At 41.6% G+C, this 21,901-nt stretch overlaps 1 protein-coding gene across 1 annotated transcript; it reads right to left on the bottom strand.

Annotated features, from left to right (window-relative positions):
* Positions 1-1,952: 1,952 nt before the first annotated feature.
* Positions 1,953-20,039, bottom strand: ZNF354C (zinc finger protein 354C). The gene is given in 8 exon segments (XM_036032768.1): positions 1,953-2,525; positions 2,527-2,553; positions 2,555-3,023; positions 3,026-3,841; positions 7,869-7,964; positions 8,500-8,626; positions 18,029-18,079; positions 19,883-20,039. Coding segments are annotated over 7 exon segments (1,668 nt in total). The 5' UTR covers positions 18,062-18,079; positions 19,883-20,039; the 3' UTR covers positions 1,953-2,425.
* Positions 20,040-21,901: the final 1,862 nt, after the last annotated feature.

The raw sequence follows: 21,901 nt of genomic DNA, 5'->3' as shown, positions 1-21,901 counted from the left end.
TCTGAAAGCCCTGGCTGGTGTAGCTCTGTTGGTTGGAACATTGTTCCATAAACCAAAAGGTTGTAGTTTTGATTTCTGGTCAAGGCACATGCCAGGGTTGCAGGTTCTGTCCGCAGTCAGGGCCAGCGCAAGAGGCAACAACCAATCAATGTTTCTCTCTCTTTCCCCCTCCCTTCCCCTTTCTAAAATCAATAATCATGTCCTCAGGTGAGGATTAAAAAATTTTTTTGAAGATGTACAATAAAAACAGATTGTTATGTGAAACCCACAAAAGCAATTTCACCATCTGGATCTCAGCCAGGTTTAAGGATTTATGTCAGTTATTATAAAGGCATGTATAATTAAAGGCACTTTATGTGCCTTTAGGATGAACATGATTTTAAGTCAAGTATTAAGGTTAAAGTGAGAGGAAACACATCAAATATATAAATAAACTGACTAAATTATTTCATTTGTGCCAAACCAATTTACAAAACAAATAGTATTCTTGGGACTTGAGGTTGGAAATGAACCTTTAACTACTATAGAAAACCAGAGTGGGAGACCTAGATTAGTCTTGACTCCACCCAGTAGCTCAATGTTTTCATTAGTAAAATTAAAGGTACAAGTAAACTAAAAGTCTCTCCTCACTCTAGTGAGCTACCAGATGTATAGTCAGATTCTGCAAATATAAATCTTTGTAACTGATGAGAGTATTTGCATGAACCTGCCCCTTCCCCACTACACTCCACCTTCTACGGGACTGTAAGGGACTCCATAAAGTAATGCAGAATCCCATCAAATTTAGAAATAATGTAGAAAAGGAAATGGAAGAGACTCCATTTGGGCAAAATTTTAATTTTCAAAACTAAATTCTAATAAAACCACATTTTTAAAACCATCAAAGACTTGTAGAAGAAAAATATATTCCAAAACTGTGTTTGTATGTAGTCTGTCTGGAAAAAGTCCAGCCATTGTTAATATAACAAGAACGGTCTGCACATCAATGTAACCTGGAAGCCAAGGAGAGTGGACTGGAATGCACATGCATGAACAATGACGACTTCACTGTACTAGTCAGTGGGGGTGGTAGATGCCACTGAGTGAGCATGTGTACTGTGTGGCCATCACATTCAAATCGAGTGAGTAGAGCAATGAATCTGCATCAAATTTGGCCTTAGGCTCAAACATTCCTCCATGGAAACTCTTCAGATGATTCAGGATGCAGCTATGGGCAACTGGTGCTTTGCAGATTCATCATGACAACATGCCTGTTCATGCATAACATCTTGTGCAAAGTTTTTTGGCAAAAGGTCAAATCACCCAGGTGACACAGCACCTACAGTCCAGACTTTGTGCCCTGTGACTTCTGGCTTTTTCCAAAAAATCACTTTTTTCTGTTGTTGTTTAAATCTATTTATTTGTATTGCTACAAACCATTGTACTATAAAAACATTCCATGATGTATTCATCTGTTTTCCTTTATTGGGTATTTAATTTGTTTCTAACTTTTAAAATCACTTTTGAAATGGAAGTGACTTCTGACTGTCAGTGAGATTCAGGAAATTATGAGAGGGCAGCTGATGGCAATTGGGAGAACTGTGTGAGGTCCCAAAGTGCTACTTTAAAGGGGGCTGAGGTGCCATTGTGCCATGCACAATGTTTCTTGTATCCCCTTCAATAAGTCTCTATGTTTCATGTTACATGGCTGTCTGTCTGCCTTCTGAACAGAATACACACACACACACACACACACACACACACACACGGGGAGACCCCCCAAAATGGGATTATCTTCTATCTTCTGGAGGATGGGCACCTTGTAGTACAGGCTCCTCCCCTAGGTTAGTGTTCTGGGAACCCAGCTGTATCATGTACCACTGGCGTTGTTGTGAGAGGCTGTGTTCAGCTTCTGTGTGTGTGTGTCTGTGTATAAAACTTGCTGGTAAAGCAGTTCATTGATTATTTCCATGTGAAAATATGAATATAAAAAATTTATTTTTAGCTTTACTTTCTCTTCATGGTAAAGAACACATCCTGTGTCTAGGGAGACATATGTCTAGGGAGACATCTTATGTTTATGTCTTAGAAAATAAGGTCCTACACTTATTCACATTAATAACTAAATGACTGTTTTTGTAAGAAAATTCATATAGAAGCTTACTCTTAAAAAGGGAGTAAAGTCTAAAGAAAGAAACAAAGTTTGTATTCCATTATTTTCATGTTTTTTTTTAAGTTTGGCTTTTACATTTTTTTATGAATTTAAAAACTTTTGTCTTTGAAATCTAGAATTTAATATTTCTTATAAAATTTGACAAGTCAGTGCTCTTCATAGTTTCACTGATCAGTTTTTACCATTACTTAGTAGTAACTGGTATTTTTTCTCCTGGAGAAGTAAAAAGACTTACTCTATCAGGAGGCTGTGACTTATTTATTATTCTCCTCATTATTTTCCAATGAGAAGTCTTGAAATTTTTTGAGACAAATTAAACTTCACAAGGCTTATCTCCTCTAAGAAATCTCTGATCCCATATTCCTTCCATTTAGACTTTTTCTTTAGTATGAATTTTTTTGTCTACAAAGGTTTGATCTGTAACTGTAGGCTTTCCCACATTCCACACATTTATAGAGTTTCTCTCTAGTATGAATTCCCTCATGTTCAGTTATGATTGAATATTGGCTGAAAGATTTCCCACACTGTCCACACTGATAGGGTTTCTCTCCAGTGTGAGTTCTCTGATGTCTATAAAGGTTGGATATGCATCCAAAAGCTTTTCCACATTCTCCATGTGTATAAAGTTTCTCCCCAGTGTGACTTTTACAATGTTCATTAAAGGTTGAATATTGTTTGAAGGTTTTCGCACATTCATTACTCCGATAGGGTTTCTGTCCAGTATGAAGCTGCTTATGTTCAACAAGACTTGAGATGCAGGTGAAAGTTCTCCCACATTCCAAACATTTGCACAGTTGTTCCCCAGTATGAAGCCTCTGATGTTTAGCCAGGTGAGTGAGCTTGCTGTAGCCTTTCCCACATTCACGACATTATAGGGTTTCTCACCTGTATGGATTCTTTGGTGTGTATAAAGTTTTCCTCTACAGCTGAATGCCTTCTCACATTCACTACATTTATAGAGTTTCTCTCCAGTATGAATTTTCTGATGTACACTAAGGGTTGAATGACGGCTAAAGGCTTTACTACACTCCGTACATTGATATGGTTTTTCTCCAGTGTGCACTCTCAGATGTTTGATAAGAGCTGAACTGCTGCTAAATGCTTCCCCATACTCATTACATTTGTAAGGTTTCTCTCCAGTATAAATTCTCTGATGGACAAGAAGGGATGATCTATGGCTGAAATTTTTCCCACACTCATTATATTTGTTGAATTGCTCACCACTATGAATTCTCTGGTGCTCAATAAGATGAAGACTTTGACTGAAGCTTTTCCCACAAGCATTACAAACATGAGGTTTTTCTCCAGAATAAATTTGCGAGCATTTCATTAGATCAAAATCCTGTTTCAAATCTTTCCCAAAAGTATAACATATATTAGGTGTCCTTTCTCTAAGAGAACTCTGTTGTGCAATAAGAACTGTATTTATAAATAAGCCTTTCTCTAATTCAAGACTTACATGGTTTCTATCACCACAGATGGTTTTTTTATGTGAGGCTACCATTTGCCTAAAAGGTTTCCTCTGTTGTTCTTGTTCTGCTTTGCTCTCAAATGCCAAAGCTTCTTCAAACTTGATGCCCCAATGACCAAACTTAGTGATTTTTTTCTTTATTATTTCATGAGACATTTCTTTTATAAAAATGTCTTGTCTGGGAGGCAATGCTTCTACTTCAGACCAAGTCTTGAAATCTGAAATGAATTAGAAGAATTAATGCCTCCTCTGCTGAAAGAGGTTAGCATGCACCAGTAGGATACCAACATCAGCAATAATACATATCAAAGAGGTTTGCTACCCTCTGATCTCAAGTATGGACTTGAATCTGGAGAAAAACAGGATGGAATGGAAAGGAAGGTTAACAGGTTAAGGAGTGGTATAGGAGAATATACTAGACATGAAAATGAAGAGATCACAACCTGAGAAAAGTGAAGATAGACACAGACTGGCTGAGCAGAAGGTCTGAGGATATAGAAAATGACAAGCTCACATTGAATACTATGGGATACTTCAGTTTATCTTTACTTTCTACTCTGAGCACACTAGGCATGAGGCACATAACTTGTCTTTACTTTCTTCTTTCTATTCACATGTTGCTTTTTTTTTACATTATCCCCCTATGCTTTCACTGAAACTCTATACACAAGAATTTTAAAATATTTGCAATATTTTTCTTAAATTTTGTGATTTTGTATGTAAATAACTTCATACCAGGCTGTGAAAAGAAAAACACAATCTATTAAAAGAGGAAGTTTAGGTTTTAAAATTTACAATAGCCCTGAAGCATGATTGTGTTGATGCTATCTGATCTAAGTTCAAGATGCTAATTACAGAGAAAAGAAAAATATGGACTACATCAGCCATGTGCAATAATCTATCCCTTGTGATTGGAAAAATAATAATTTTTTCATACTATCCTTCCCCCTTTCTATTTGATCAGGAAAAGAAATAGACATATTCATTTACTCTAATAAACTACAACCAGATGGTTGAACTTTCATTGTAGGAATCTTTTGAAACTAATGGAAGTCTTCAAGAAATGTTAAGTCAACATGTCCTGATGTTCTGAAAAGCCCAAGCCCCCAGCTCAGATCTGATTGTAATTGAACAGATTTAGCTTCAGCTGATTCTAAGGAGTTTTGCATTAAAACCTGGCTTTCTTCAGTCAATCCATAACTGAAAGCACTTAAATTAGATCACTATAATTAAGTAACTGTATACTTAAATAAACTGCAAAACTTAAATAAAATATAATTTAATTATTTATGTTTTAAAAGTCCAACCAATTTATTGAAATTAAATAGTAAGAGGAACAAGAAATATAGGCCATACATCTGTAAAAATACAGATTTGTCTTAGTTAAGGATATCTTTGGGAAACCCAGCAGTTTGGATTTTCAAGGATCAACCAGGGTTCCATCTCCCTGTTTATCCTTTGCCATGATGTGGCCTTCCCTAGCCATAAACTTACCCTACTATTCTGATCCCATTCTCTACAGAAACTTAATTATTTAAGCCTAATTTACCATATCTTAGACTTTCAAAATATATTTTATTTACACATTCTATCACTTGCACACATAAAGTTTGTAAAAAATAATTCAAGTATTTGTTCAAGGAGAACAGTAACTATATGTTATTCATTTTTGTTAATTCCTTGTGCACAAGACAAGAATTCAGTCAAAATGTCTTAAGTGAAGGAAAAAGAAACAGGCAGTGTCAGTTGCAAAACTTATTTTAAAGGGAGATTCTTTCCTTTTATACTGGACACCTGAGACTCAAAGAGTCATTTATTGAACAAATATTGAATAATCAGCAATGAGAATATGAACTAAATGACCAAAGAGTAATAATAGTTCATTGCTTTAGGATGTGAGACACCTCACTGTATGATGCAGGTGTGATGCTCAGAAAGAAGATACCAACATCAACTTTATTAGTAAAGAACGGTTTTATGAAGGAAGTTGGACAATAAAGATGGGATGGAGTTCAACAGAAAAAGAGAATTCTGTACACCAGAAAGAAGGACCAAAGCCATCTTTAAGGGAAGTCATTATTCAGGGAAGACATGTTGACCGAAGAAGAAATCCTGGTCAGAATGAGTGTAGAATGTTGTTAAGCAGGATGAGGGCACACACAGAGTTCTGGAAAACCTGGCTGAGGAATCAAGAACAGTAATACAGGTAACAGAAGGTCTTGGAGGTTTTCAGGCAGGAATGGTAAGAAAAAAGGGGTCATTTTTAGTAGGCAGCGTGGATCACAGGAATGACAGCTTCAGGGCTCTGGCTGGACAGAGAACTGGATTTTGGGCCTCATTGGCATCAAGCTAATCATGAAGACAATTCAATTACATTTAAAAATTAACTAAATGCAATACATTAGATACCAGAGGCACAGCATTCCTTCAATATGTGCCATATAACTAGGAAAATAAATAATAATGATAATTCATTACCATCAATACCATAATGGATATGTTCACAGTATGTAGAGAGTGCTGCATCAATGCAAATGAATGAAAATGAATGCTGACTGGGAAGCAGAAAAGATAAAGCAAAACTATGAACAAAGGGTGGCGTTTTACGCAGGCATGTGGATCTTGAAGGATAAGTAGTTCTGCAGTGGGCAAGATGGAAGAGGCGATTCAAGATGACGGAATAACCCACAAATGTTAGTGAGCAGGCTGCCTCACCCAGCACATGGAGGTGACATTAAACTGGCCACTGATGGGACTGAGAAGGAACACAGAGAAAGACTATGAAGTAGGTTTCATGTCACATTAGAGCTTTACTTTACTCTGTTGATAATGGGGAAACAATGAAGTCTCTTGAGATCTGGGATTAATACCTACATTTCAAAAATATCACTCTGCTGGTGGTGTGGACAGTGGTCAAAAAACACAAGCCTCAGCCAGACTGAGTACTGTTCCCATAGTTTGTTAGGCTTGTTAGTGGCAGGTGGGGTAAGCTGAAATTAGAAATGTCTATATTAAAACCACAACCTATATGCTATCTGCACCACCTCCTATTTGCTGGAAGAAAATTGTATTTTAATAAAGATGAAAAGATCTGTAGAGAAAGTGAGCAAAACTAAAAATAAAAACTGATGTCAGTGAAGGCAAGAGTCATAGATTTAAGGTCCAGCCACAAGGACAGAAGCAAAATATTATAAATCTATCACATGGTGAATAGAAATGACACTGGTGACACAGATTTATATCACTGTATTCAGCTTTTCAGCTCTGTGATGGAAGTATGTTAAAATCTCTAGACCTGACTGGTGTGGCCCAGTGGGTTGGTCGTCATCCCACAAAGTGAAAGATCACTGGTTCAATTCCCAGTCAGGGCACATGCTTGGGTTGTGAGAGGCAACTGATCAATGTCTGTCTCACACATCAATGTTTCTCTCCCTCTCTTCCCTCTCTCTAAAATAAATAAATAAAACCTTTTTTTAAAATAAAGAAATAAAAAATAAAATCTCTAATGCTGTTTCTTCAGATAAAAGAAGAGGTGTCTAAATTTGATCACCTGTAAGTGGCCCTGTGACTCCAACAACCCATAGTGTTGTGACAAAGACCCACTACAGTAGGCTGGGCTAGGACCACAGTGGCAAACTCCACATCCCTAAGGCGCCTGCCTCTGGCTGCTTTTGTGCCACAATGGCAGGGTTAAGTGGCTGCATCAGAGACCACAGAACCCCAAAACCAAAATACCTGCTATCTGGCCCCTTATAGCAAAAGTGTGCCGACCCCTGGACTGCAAGGCTGCAGCGACTGTGCTCATGGCAGCTGGGTGAACAAAACAATGAGAGATGATCACTGGTCTCTAAAACACAACAGGGAAACCTCGAGAAGCCAGCAACACAGGGGCATTGACAGTACTTTGAAATATTTGGTTGTTGAAAGTTGTGAAAGAAAATGATGAAGAACTGAAAACATGGAAGGCAACAGAAGATACAAAGTATTTAAAATCTGTCAGATAGGAATCCATATAAATCTGAAAGAAAACTATGAAGAGCAAACGGCCAAAGATGTAGAAGTGAGTGAGGCAAGCAAGGGACAGGAGCAGAGAACAGATGACAAAATGTCAAGACAAGGCCCTTCCTGATGGCCCTGCCCAGCTCGGCCAGGGCTCTCTGATTCCAGGCATTGCCAGAGCCCTGCCTCCCCTGACCTGCTCAGGTAGGAAGACACCCTGTGCCCACTTCTCAGGCATTCACTCACCAAGACAGGTGTCTGGAGGAATTACTCTTCCCATTGTGCAGGGATCTGTTCCTTACTACAACAGGCAGATCACCTCTGGCACAGAAAACAGGATCCCTACTGAGGAGGAAGGAGATAGAGTTTGAACAAAGGGCATGATGAGTAAGCCCAGACCTCACACCCAGGAAGAAGCTGGGGGTGGAGCAGGCAGCACTGCACTGCAAGCGGAGAGGGGGGGCGGGGGGGGGGGGTGGCTGGAGCTGTCTGGGGTGGGGCAGAAGGTGGGTCTCAGCTCAGAAACAGTGAAACAGTACAGGGCCTGGCCCATCGCCTCTAAAACAGGAGTCCGATGTGTTTCAGAATCTATCATGGAGTAGGAGGAAACCTATGTTGGGAGGTAGAGTAGAAGGAAGGGACAGGAAGGAGAAAAGAATAGCATGAAGGACATCACAACAAAAGTATATGTTGTCAAGGCTGAAAGAGCCCCTTTCCCAAGGGCACAATGGGGTGGAAACCTGCTGACTCTGAAACTGATCAGGGAGTCCTAAGTTCTCCCCCAGCAGATTCTTCATCAGGGAAAACCTCCTTCCCCAGCAAGCCCAGACCTAGGCAGGGCCTCACCCAGTAAGCCTAGGATGAGGTCTGGCCTTACCCAGGGACACCAGGCTGTGGTAGTTCTCCAGCATCACCTCCTGGTACAAAGTTCTCTGTGCAGAGTCCAGACACAGCCACTTGTCCTGGCTGAAAAGCACAGCCACGTCCCCAAACGTCACAGACTCCTGTAACAGCAAAGCCATTTCTGCTCACCCAGGACCAGCTCCCCCACTGACAGACTCAATAAGAAGCTGACACTGGGCTTGGCAGCAATTCTGACAACTCTCAGGATTCTAAGGTCTCACACCAGCCCTGTGGGTTACTGTGGAGCCATCCACCATCTATGAAACAAGTATGTGCTAAGGTCCCAGGGGGAGCAAAGGCAAATTAGCAGTGGGGAGGCAGAGTCCCTGCCAGCAGGAAGTTGAATCCAGCCCGGATCTGTCAAAGTAACTGGGCACATGTATTAACTTCCTCCCTCCCACTCAAATCCAAATTAAAGAAAAATCAGAGTATCTTTAGAGCGATGCTGGGAGAAAGCATGGTCAGCAGAACAGAAACAAAGGAACCAGAGACAAAATAATGTCACTATTTATTTATTAAACATTTATATGTTGGGGACTATAATGGGAACTTTGTATAGAGTATCTAGTTTCACAGCAATCCTATGAGAAAGCTACATGATTAAAGCATTTTCCAGATGAAGAAATAGTTCAGAAAGGTTCAGTAACCTTCCCAAAACGCTGTTAGGAAGTGGGGAGCTCAAACCTCAATTCAAGAAAACAGATCTCTATGTTGTCTGATGGATTTCCATTGACTATGAAAAATTTTAAAAAACAAAAAACAAAACAAAGGACTGTGCCAGACACTATAGGTGCAAGAGGAAACTGTTGAAAAAGTAAGTTCTTCTGAGAGAACTCCAGTTTAAACCCCCAAGTGTGAGAAAGCAGAGAAGTGAAGCAGATAGTAGCCCTTGTAGGAAAGAGCTGAAGGGGATGGAAAATCAGTAAGATGCTTTTGGTGGGTATTTTGCTGAGAATCCATTAAAATGTGATAAGCACATTATTTTGACCTTGCAAATCTACTTCTAGAATTCTACTACAAGAAATAATCACAACTACATAGAAATATTTATTCAAGGATGTTCAGTGAAACATCACTTCTAAGTTCATGGCTGTGACAGACTGGGTCATGAACCTGTGAACATATATGATAAACGGCCTTGGAAGAGCTGTTTAAATTATGGATTTTGAAATGTGAAGAGTACCCTGAATTATTATTCAGGTGGGTCCAGTGTAATCACAATGGTCCCTGTAAGAAAGACCCATGAGAGCTAGAGTGAGAAGAAGAGGAGGTAACGTGAGGAAAGAGGCAGAGATGGGGTGAAGCCATTTGCAGACGTGTCAAGGGCCACAAGCCAAGGAGCCCAGGCAGTCATGGGAAGGCGAGGACCAGGCCAGACAGCAGATGCCCTTGAGCCTCCAGAGAGAGCCTGTCCTGCTGAGAGCCTGACCTGAGCCCAAAGAAACTGATGTCAGACCTCTGGCCTCCAGAACTGTAAGACAATCAATTTATGTTGTTTTAAGCCACTGAGTTTGTGTTAATTTGTTCCAATAGCCATAAGAAACTAATACAATGGTGAAAAATTACAGAAAATGGTGAAAATTGAAAAGAGTCATTATCGATAAGAGAATGGATAAGCAATTTATGTACATTTATTCCATTAAATGTTATGTGGCCATTTAATAGAATAAAGTAGATTTGTATGCCTGAAATCAGAATTTGACCTTGACATATTGTTGGATTCATATGAAAAAGCAAGCTGCACAACACTCTACTGTTATTAAAAAATTCTTTATCTGTATATACATATGTGCAGACACAAATATCTGAAGAATTCAACAAGCTGTCCACCCCGAGGAATCTCTGATAATTGCACAAAGGGCAGAAAAGCAACCTTTCACTCATTACTTCATATGCTTCCATTTTTTTTACAGTGTATGTGTATGCTTGTTTTGAATATTTTTAGTTTCCATTTTAATTTATGTAGGGACTTTTTAGTTATGCCTCTTTTAGTGGTTTCTCTGAGAGTTATAATATGCACGCTTAGCTCTTTATAGTCTATTTGGAGCCAGCATGTGGTTTCACACAGAATACAAGCGCCTCCCTTCATGCTCTAGTTACACCTTCCCAGTCCAGGCAGCCAGCAGAGCTCACCGAGTATGCTCAGGGAAGGCCAAGACATGGTGAAGCAGGGCGGAGGGTGCAGCAGGGCAGAGAGCATGCAGGAAAGCCATGGAGGGAGGAGACTCTCCAGGCACACCACCCTTTAACTGCATATGCAGACTGTGCTGTGTCTGGACCAGTATTAGGAATTGTGGCTTGAGAGAGCTCAAAGGAAAAAATCTCAGCGGAGGCCTGAGTGTGTCAAGCAAGGCTTGTCAAATGACATAGGTCAACTGCAAGCCATCAGTGAAGAAGACAGCTCCAGAGGTGGCCAGCGGCATTTATACCTTAAACAGTATTGTCACTGCTCTTGCCTTGGCCACGAGTCAAAAAAGGCATCCACACCCCCCTGAGACAGAGGAGAGCTTTTCCAGTCCAGATATAAATGAACCTACAGCCACAGCTATCACATGCATTACAGCCCCATGCATTGCAAACCCCAATGTAATACCATATTTTTGCTTTAAAAAATCATGCCTTTCAAAGAAAATGAGAAGAAAAAGTATTTTGCCATTTATCCAAATAGCCACCATTTCTAATGTTCTTCATTTCCTTTCTAAGATTAGAGTTCCCATTTGGCATTATTTCCTTTTAGCTTGAAGAACTCCCTTTGGCAAGTCTTCTTGAATAGGCACACTGAAGATAATTGGCTTCATTTTATTTTATCTGAAAGTGGTCTTTGTTTCACCTTCATTCTTGAAGAGTATTTTCTGTGGCTATTGAATTCTGGCCATTGTTTTCTGGTCATTATTATTTCTGATGAGGAGCCAATGGACATTCAAATATAGATTCACTGTCCATGATGTGATTTTCTTTCTTCTGTCTGCTTTCAGTCTTGAGTTTTCAGTGACTTGTCTAAGACTGTTCTGCCCAATATGGTGGGCACAAGCCACAAATGGTTACTGAATACCTGAAATGTGGCTAATCTAAATTTTGATGTGTGATTATGTGTAAAATACATATCAGATGATTTACTAGAAAAAATATATATATATACATGATATCTCAATAATTTTATGTTAATTATATTTTCAAATATAATTTTAGATATACTGGGTAAAATAAAATATACTGAATGGTTTTCTTAGGCTCCACTGAGGAATAAATGATAATCAGCCACAAAGTTAGGCAGTATAGAGCTTTATTGGGGTTTGCGAACCCGGGCAAGGTTCCCTGGTCTGCACGGTGGGGCCAAGGAAGATGCACCCAAGCAGGGAATATGACAGGGTTTTATTTTGGCTGGCTCTCTTCATGGGAGCTGGGATTGGTCCCCTTTGAGCAAGGTGGCAATACATCATTGGTGGTTCTCCTCGCACCCTGGTTTGACGTAAGCCGTCTCTTCCAGTTTGTAGTTCAGCCTCCATCACTCCGCCCATCCTAACATATACTACCAAAGTTAATTTTTCTGTTTCTATTTATTTTTTACACGACTACTAGAAAGCTTTAAACTATGCTGTGACTTGCATTCATGTTTCACATTATATTTTTATTGCACAGCATTGGTCAGTGATGTGCTAAGCTGTGCTTTTCTTTGTATTTATTCTGCTTGAGGTTCAGTGAGTATCATAAACCTGTAAATATGGGTTTGTTTGGTTGTTTGTTTTTACCAAATTTGAGAATATTTTGGCCATTATTTCCTTTCCATGTATTTTGTCCCATGCTTTGTCTGTTCTCCTTGAACTCCAATAACATTTTATTGGAACTTTAACATTGTTTTACTCATAACTGAAGCTCCTTTTCATCCCTGTTCTTCAGATAGGATAATTTCTATTGATCTACTACAAGTTTCACCGACATATCCTTATGTTTAGTCCCAAAAGTTTAGCATACACAGTGATTTTTTTTGTTTGATTCAGATATTTATTTTTAATCCTCACCCAAGGATATGTCTATTGATTTTAGAAAAAGAAAAGGGGAGAGAGAAAAACATCTATGTGAAAGAGAAACATTGATCAGTTACCTCTCATCTGCACCCTGACCAGGGATGGAACCTGCAAGCTTTTGGTGTACAGGACAATACTCCAAGCAACTGACCCACCCAGCCAGAGCAATAATAGGGGAAACTGGTGACTATGGTGTTATCTTTGCAATTTTTCTCTAAATCTACAACTGTTCTTAAGAAATAAAAAAATTTTAAGTGACAATACCAAAAACAAGTACCAATTCACTGCCAAAAAAGACGTAATTAACACAGTATGATCAACAAAGAAGCAATCAACATCAACTTCCATGTGTCTTTTTCCCATAAGATAAATTATGAATTACATGAAAACAAACAGACTAATGAATGTTTATAAAATCAGCAAAGAGCTTACTTTTCAAAAAATTGTAATTATTTGCTGTTCAATTTTTCTAACAGACAGCAGAAAGAAATTTGCTTCTCAGTACCCTGAATAAAGAAAGAAGTTAAGACTGGATATCATCATCGAACTGCTTCAAACAGGTACCTCAGGTCCCTGAGAGACTCAAAATCCAGAGTTAGGCACTGAATTAGCAGTGCACAAAAACTGGCTCCAAGTTGCAAACACACTCCTCTACAGCTTCCCTCAGCTAAAATCAAGTCAGCCTCTGCAGCTTTGGGGTGTGAGAAGCCCAGAGTGACAAGCTGTCAGGAGCCAATCAGCAGCTGACCTTTGATACAGTCGGGTGGGATGAGACACATCTGCACAGCAGAGGTGACAGTGGTCAGATCTCCTTTCTATCTCTTTCTGTATGCCTGTCCCTGCTAGCAATAGATTTTTGGATACCTGTGTGTTATAACAAAAAATCTGCACGATGCCTCTGATTCTCCACAAAATGACTTGCTCACCACAGAATAGAGACTCCTAGCAAACCTAATGTTGCCTGCTTCCCCCACCTGGGGAGTTACGGACAAAATTAAACTATGGGCAGACCAACTGCCAGAACACTGAAGCAAACTGTTGCTAGGAACGTTGCTTAAGGAGTCACCACTCAAAGGCTTAAGATTTATTAGAGCCACTACCCGCCCCCACCCCATACCCTGGACAGGAGGGTAAAGAAGCAAGGAGTTCTAGTTGAGAATAATAATCTCAATACATGGAAACAAATACAAAACATGGCCCCCCCAAGATATATAAATCAAAAAACCTAGGCAAAAAAACAGTTACCTAACTGAGATAAATTTAACCTTAATGGATAATAGTTGATTTCTATATATCTATCAATCACCCCTTGCACTCTTTTAATTTAGACCAATCTCTAAAGTCTTAGTAGATACCTAGTTACTAATTGGCACCTGAAAGTTTGTGCCCATATAGCTTCATTGGCTATCTGATTGATGACCCTCTTGGTCAAAATAACTTTTGTTTAATATGGTTGATCTGTGGGACTTCCTGTACTTTTCGGTAATTTCTTTGTTTAACATGATTGATTTGTAAAACTTTCTGTGTTTTTAGAAATTATTTCTGTGGTAACTGTTTCTGTTTTAATAATCACACTATGCACTGAATATTGTATAACCTCCCCTTTAAAAATAAAGATTGATTTTTCTTGGTGAGTCAGTCAGGCCCAAAAAGCCTGGCTGTCCTCCGGCACCCCACCAGGTGTCTCACTTCATTTGCTTCGCCTTAGCCATGCATCCTTCAGGGACCCTGAGACCTCGCTGAGGCTGGACCCTGGCAACAAGCCCTACCTCTGGGCAGAGGGTCGACCAAGTAAAAGCTAAGTACTGCTTTGCACTGCATTTTGGTTCCGTGAATGCAGCCATCTTCTTCTAATTAAAGTGTCTAGGGAAAGTCTAGCCTAGTGAGGAGGGACATACCAAACTTGGCAGGTGCTAAAATACTAGTGCTGCCAATACCAATGGCAGTGACAGCTAGCATTCATTGAGATTTAGTACCACACCACCATGCACTGTTCTCAGCACTTTACATATACTTTCTCAGAACATAATGCTAAGTGTACAGACTGTCTTGTCTGGATTCAAACGCCAGCTGTGTAACCTGGTCATGTTATTTGCTTCTCTGTGTCTCAATTTCCTCAACTGAGAAATACATATATAAACAGTCCTCTTGTAAGGATTAAATGAAGTATGTACATTATTAACCCCACTTACAAATGAGGAACTGAGGCACCAAGAGATAAAACAACTTCCCCAAGGTCATATCCGTAGCTTGGATATGAACTCATGAAAAAAGTCCCAGGGTCCACGTTTTTAAGCTATGAACTACCACCACTTTTTGCAAAAGCAGCCAGTGACTCACAGAGGCTTTGGGTATGGCAGACCAGAGAACACAGTGAAGGGAAGAGGGCTGGTGTTAGCAGACAGGTGGGACGTGCTAGTGGAAATATTCACCAAGAGTCTGGGAATGACAGATAGACTCTCTAGGGAAAAGTTCAGGCATGAGGACAGAGAATCCGCAAAGACCTTCAAAAAGGTGAGGGCTAATGTTATGAAATTAATCTCAAAGTGAAAGCATCAAGAAAAAGGGGCCCAGACTTCCAGCCAAGATGGAGACGTAGGTAGACACGCTATGCCTCCTCGCACAACCAAAGAAGGACAACAACAAATTTAAAAACCAAAAACAACCAAAACTGACAGAAAATCGAACTACATGGAAGTTGGACAACCAAGGAGTTAAAGAAGCATTCATCCAGCCCTGGCTGGTATAGCTCAGTGGATTGAGCTCGGGCTGTGAACTGAAGTGTTGCAAGTTCGATTCCCAGTCAGGGGTAATGCCTTGGTTGCAAGCCATGACCCCCAGCAACTGCACATTGATGTTTCTCTCTCTCTCTCTTTCTCCCTCCCTTCCCTCTCTAAAGATAAATAAATAAAATCTAAAAAAAAAAAAAAAAACAGAAGCATTCATCCAAACCGGTACGAGGGGCAGAGATGGGCAGCCAGGTGGAGAGGACTCTCGGCAAGGTGGCAGCTGGCAGACCAGGCAAAGCAGTGGCTGGCAGACTGGGCAGTCCCACATTTGTGTGCAGATAAACCAGAAGGAACAACTAAGGAGTGAGGCAGACTGCACAACCCAGCGTTCTAGCACAGGGAAATAAAGCCTCAAAGCCTCTGATGGAAAATAGCCATGGGGTTTGAGGCAGCAGTGGGAGAAACTCCCAGACTCACAGGAGAGTTCGCTAGAGAGACCCACAGGGTCCTAGAACATACACAGGCCCACCCACCTGGGAATCAGCACCACAAGAGCCCAATTTGCTTATGGGTAGTGGGGGAAGTAACTGAAAACCAGCAGAGAGTGGAGCAGCAAGCTGCACTGTTCCCTCTCAGACCCCTCCCCCACATACAGCATCACAACTCAGCAACAGGGATTACCCTGCTCTGCTGAACAACTAAGGCTCCACCCCTTATACTTAACAGGCGCACAGAGACAAAAAAAAATGGCCCAAATGAAAGAACATTTCAAAGCTCCAGAAAAAATACAACTAAGCAACAAAGAGATAGCCAACCTATCAGATACCCAACTCAAAATGCTGGTTATTAGAATGCTCCAGGAAGTCACTGGGTACTTCAGCAGCATAAAAAAGACCCAGGTAGCAATAAAGGATGCATAATGTGAAATAAATAAAAATCTACAGGGAACCAACAGTGACAGGAAGGAAACCAGGACTCAAATCAACAGTTTGGAGCAGAAGGAAGAAACATTCAACCAGAACAAAATGAAGGAACAAGAATTCAAAAAAATGAGGAGTGGCTTAAGAACCTCTGGGACAACTTTAAACATTCCAACATCAAAAACACAGGTATGTCACAAGGAGAAGAAGAGCAAGAAATTGAAAACTTATTTGTAAAAATAATGGAAAACTTCCCCAATCTGGCAAAGGAAATAGACTTCCAGGAAGTTCAGGAACTCCAGAGACTCCCAAAAAAGTTGGACCCAAGGAGGAACACACTAAGGTACATCATAATCACATTAGCCAAGATTAAAGATAAGGAGAGAATCTTAGAAGCAGCAAGAGATAAGGAGACAGTTACCTACAAAGGAGTTCCCATAAGACTCTCAGCTAATATCTCCAAAGAAACCTTGCAGTAAGAAGGGGCTGGGAAGAAGTATTCCAAGTCATGAAAGGCAAGGACCTACATCCAAGATTACTCTATCCAGCAAAGCTTTCATTTATAATAGAAGGGCAGATGAAGTGCTTCTCAGATAAGGTCAAGTTAGAGTTCATCATCACCAAGCCCTTATTATATGAAATGTTAAAGGGATTTATCTAAGAAAAATAAGATAAAAAATATGAACAGTAAAATGATAACAAACACACAGCCATTAACAACCAAACCTAAAAAAAAAACAAAGGCAAACTAAGCAAACAACTCAAACAGGAACAGAATCACAGAAATGGAAATCACATAGATTGTTAACAGTGGGGGAGTGGGAGGGAGAAAGGGGAGGGAAGGTACAGGGAATAAGTAACATAAATTGAGGTAGAAAATAAATAGGTGAAGGTTAAAAATAGTATAGGAAATGCAGAAGCCAAAGAACTTATATGTACAACCCATGGACATAAACTAAAGGGGCGGGAGGATGTGGGTAGGAGGGGGTGTGCAAGGTGGAGGGGAATAAAGGGGGAGAAATGGGACAACTGTAATAGCATACTCAATAAAATATATTTAAAATAAAATTAAATTAAAATAAAGAATAAAAAAGAAAAGAAAGGGGCCCAGGAGGGGAAGTAGAAGGAGAAAAGAATCAGAGAAGATGTAGGCATGAGTCAGGTGGCTGAGAGGGCATGTGGACCATTTAATGTCACAGCTTCACAAAGAACTCCTAAGAAAGAGTAAGGACCCCTGGGAAAAGCCCAGCCCTCTACCCCCCACCCCAGTGTCAACCTCAAAGTCCAAGCCAAGTGGATGCCCACCAATCAGTCCTGACCTTCGGCATCTGCTCTGGGATCTTGTCTCTGCCTGTTCTGGGATGTTTAATCACTTCCTAAAATCATCGCCATGAATTCCTTGAAAAGAGAAACAACATCTTTCCTTTCTGTATCCCCAGTGTCCTGTATAGCACCCTATACATAGTTGGTGCTCAATAAAAGTTTGTTGAAGGCACTTTTGGTCCTTCCACGTCTCTGCCCCAAGTGAGACCACACCCTCCATAAAGACAAAGCCTGCTGAGTGCCTGGACTTCTCACCAAGTGCTTCCTATTCAGTGCTGCTACAGTCCTTGGTCATGAAGTAGTTGGTGAGTTGCTGCCCCTCAGGACAGAGGGCATACACTTCTCAGCAGCTCTTCTAAAAAGTCCAGGATACTGGGGTAAAGTTACAAGCCTCTGGATACTCCACAATTCTCACTGGAAAGAAAACTACCTGGACAGAAAATGAAAACACGCCCACCATCTCTGAACCCAGAAGGCAGTTCAGGAGAAAGACAACCTTCACTTACCACCACCTGTGCAGGCAGATCATCTACAGCCATTCTTTCCTTCTTAGTTTCCTGCCAAGGGAGAGTGGAGTGCTGTCAAGGTTGATCTGGAGAAGGAAAGGGTATCATGAGGAATTCTGGTGTCAAGGGGTGACTTACAGAGAGCAAGTTACAGCCAACCATAATGCCCAACAGGTCCCAACAAAGCCACTCCACAGAAATGATGTGAACTGAGGGAAAAGGTGTGCTTACCAAGCCAAGAAGCATAAGACAATTTGTCAACCCCTTCTCCTCTCTGTATAAACCATACTTCTAATTTCTGTTAAACTGACACTTCTGTTAAATTGATGCTTTAACATCCACCAAGAGTCTATTAGCAAACTGTGATTCACCCACAGATACCTGAAGTCCTTAGATATCCTTAAACTACACACTAACAGTCACAGAGGACATGAACTTCCCAGGCTGCCCCTTTAAAACACAGCCAGCCAGTCCTAAGCCTGCATGTCCTGCCGACCCCTTTCCTTCCAAAAGAAACCACAATGAAGGTGCCTGCCCACATTTCCCTCTCTCTCTGCCTCAGGATGGAGCCCTGAACAGCCTATCTGGAGTGTTGTATTCTCCCTCAGAATGATGAGTAGGACATAACCTGCAAACTGTCCATGTCTGTCTGTCTCTGCATACCTTAGCATACCTTATGCTACCTTAGCATACTTCACCCAAGGGAACATGATTAAAACATGCACTCTCACACAAGATGAATGCCAGAGTGTTGCTCTGGGGCCCCTCCTAAACACAGATTCCATTGGTACCTCCTCTCATAGCAACCACAGCTCACACAGCCCTCAGCCTCTCATACCCAAACCTGGCTTGGAAGAACCAGGTAAAGGGGTGCCTGGAGCAGCCAGACAAGCATCAGAGAAGGGCGTTGGCCACAGCTGCCTGCACTGGCTGCCTGAGTTTGCAGGGGGCTTTTGGGGCACAGCACCTGGCACAAGAGCTCAACAGACTGGGTGTAGTGTATAACCTCGGATACCACACCTCAGCGTGAGCGCAGCTGCCGTACAAATAATTGTAGATACTATAGGTATACCTGCTCCGTGCCAGGAGTGTTGAGTGCTTCTCATGTATTATTTGTAGTCCTCAAAACAACTCTAAAAACTAAGTATTGCTACTCCATCTTACAGGTATCAGAGACTGAGAACCAGGAAGCTTGGTGACCTGCTCAAAGAAACAACAGTGGTTAATTATGAGAGGCTGGAAGAGAATCCAGGTCCCAGCCCAAGGCTCCAGTTCAATGTGGTAAATTGCCCAGCTGCTCTGCCTCAGTTTCTTTATCTGTAAAATGAGGGAAGTGTATAGCCAACCTACGTGTAATTGAAGGGTGAAATGAGTGAATTCATCTAAGGTGGCGATTTTCAACCTTTTTCATCTCATGGCACAAATAAACTACTAAAATTCTGCAGCACACAAAAAATACTTTTTTGCTGATTTGTCAAAAAAGTAGGTACAATTTTGATTCACTCACATTGGATGGCTACATTTTTTTATTTGACCATCTAAGGGGAGAGAGGTCAGTGCCCCAGGCTAGTCAGGTGTTGCATATTTTAAAAATTCTTGCACCACGCTGGGTGAAAATTGCCAATCTAAGGCGCTTGAACAGTGCCTGGTAAAGCTAAGTTCTCCATACGCATTAGCTACTGTTTGTTTCACTTATAAGTCCCACAAGACAGCCACAGAAGACTCACACCCACAGCTGTCCCAGGCACCCCAATTCCCTGCCCGCAGAGCACCACACTCAGGTGGTGGACAGGCGACGCTGCATGTCCCAGGTACCCCAGCCCGGCCCCCTCCCCCTGCACACGCCCCACTCACACGGAGGTGAGCGCTGATACCCCCCGCAGGCCAGAAAAAGCTGGGGAGTTTCGCAGGCCAAAGCAGAGCACCCCAGCGGTGCCCACACCACGAGCCCCAAAAAGGCCTTAGCGTCCAGCAATGCCACAGACCTGAGGAGAACTACGACTCCCATCATGCCCAGCACTACACTTCCCAGAGGGCAGCCGGAGGTCCCCGCCAACCGTGCCTGCTGTAAGGAAAGGGCTGAGGTGGGAGTTAAGGGCCGCGTTCGAGGGAGGGTGTAGCACAGGAGCCCCAACCCAAACCCAGGGGCTGCTTAAGTATTTTTGATATTCTGAAAAAATGCCCGGAGGACTAGGAGATATGGACACACCGTTTATTACTCATATTACAGGGGAGCGTGTTGACCAAGGCCAGTCAGTGCGAAAGAGACCACACCTCCTCCAGTCTGAGGTTCATCCTAAGGAGTTCCTGACAAAGGCAGCTCGGGTTCAGGTTGCACAAACCTACGTGTGGCCAAGAGCTACATTACCGTAGTGTGTATGTGCAGATGGAAAAGGTAAAGAAGCAGTCACAGGACAAGAAGCGGCTCCCAAACGGAGATGAGGAGGGAGTTACAATCCATTCTTAAAACAGTGCTAAAATCTCTGAGTAGCCTTCAATCATGGGAGGGGGATAGGCCATGTATTGACCCCACACTCCACACTGGCTTTGCTCTTCCACCTCAGGTTCTTCACATTAATTCCCCTGGTGGGAGACCTGTGCAGTGAGCATGTTGGCACATTTCATCTACAAGGGGTGTAAAGGCTACACCCCAAGACTAAAAGCCCAAGGCAGAAGCCAAAGAGACCCAGGAGGAGGGAACACCACCAATTGTCTGTGGCAGTCAGTATTGTATATTCTTGTACAGGAAGGCAGGCATCCACCCCAGGAGTTGCAGTTTCATTTGCAGTCTCGTTTCTGTGTTCAGTACATATGAGTACAAGCTGTCATCCATCTACCTGCCATGCTAACAACCACCCCACACCACCCCAAACGGCTAACGTGAGCTATGGCTTGGTGTGTTAGCTTGCTTCCTCATGAGGGAAAACACCTTCTCACATGTCTGTTTGAAGAGGGAGTCAGAAGCCTTCCAGCCCTGCAGCCACTCCCAGCATGTCTGGTTCACAGGGTGAGTCAACCATGGCAAGCCAGCAGAGGCCCTAGTCAGGAACTCTGTGCAGACCCAACAGGTTGAACGGTTGTTCTCAGTGGCCAGCATTACCACCCATTGGTGGAAGGTGTTGCTCCTGCACAGTCCAACAAGACAACCCTCAAGAATTTGACAGGTCATAGTATACATTCTATGAAAACAGAAAGAACCAAGGTTAATGCACACAGCAAATCATAAACCAGTTTCTGAGTCTGCAGGACTGGCAGATGAGAAGACTCCCAAATGCAAGGCTTTTGCTGGGATGAAATTAATCAGTGGTAAGCTGATAGACCCTCTTCATCTGCCTGTTAAATGTCTCTGGTAATGTCATCCGGGGCTCAGGTAAATTCTGTAAGGTTGATGATGCATCAGCAGTTCTCAACAACTCCACATCAAAGGATGAAGGAAAAGTGAAACACTAATGTAAAGAAAACTGGGTAAGTTCAGGATCCAGTCTAGTTCATAGGTAAGAAATAAAATTTTGCAGTCAGTTCACTGAATTAGAGTCTACTTTCCATAATTGGGTATAACATATTTTATTGAAACATACTTTTTCCCCTAAAATCATCCTCATTTTTATCAAAGAGCCAAATCAAGGCCAACTCATTTGCTGTGTTAAGTCCAGTTTCAATTCGGCCTGATTACTGCATAAACACAACGGGACTACCAACAGATCATATAGACTCTTTAAGACTGCTTTGCTGGAACTTACGCAGGGAACATTTACACTGAGCTTCAGTCAGCCCACACACACCTGCCACAGGCTTTGCCTGCAGTGACTACCTACATTCCTCAAGTCCTTGAAGTTCCCATCATATCTTAAAGTTCCTCTTTGCCATCTTTCA

Source organism: Phyllostomus discolor, chromosome 8 (assembly GCF_004126475.2).
Source record: "Phyllostomus discolor isolate MPI-MPIP mPhyDis1 chromosome 8, mPhyDis1.pri.v3, whole genome shotgun sequence".
NCBI classification, from domain to species: domain Eukaryota; kingdom Metazoa; phylum Chordata; class Mammalia; order Chiroptera; family Phyllostomidae; genus Phyllostomus; species Phyllostomus discolor.
Note: the sequence above shows the minus strand (reverse complement) of the source record. Positions and strands in the feature narration are given on the sequence as shown.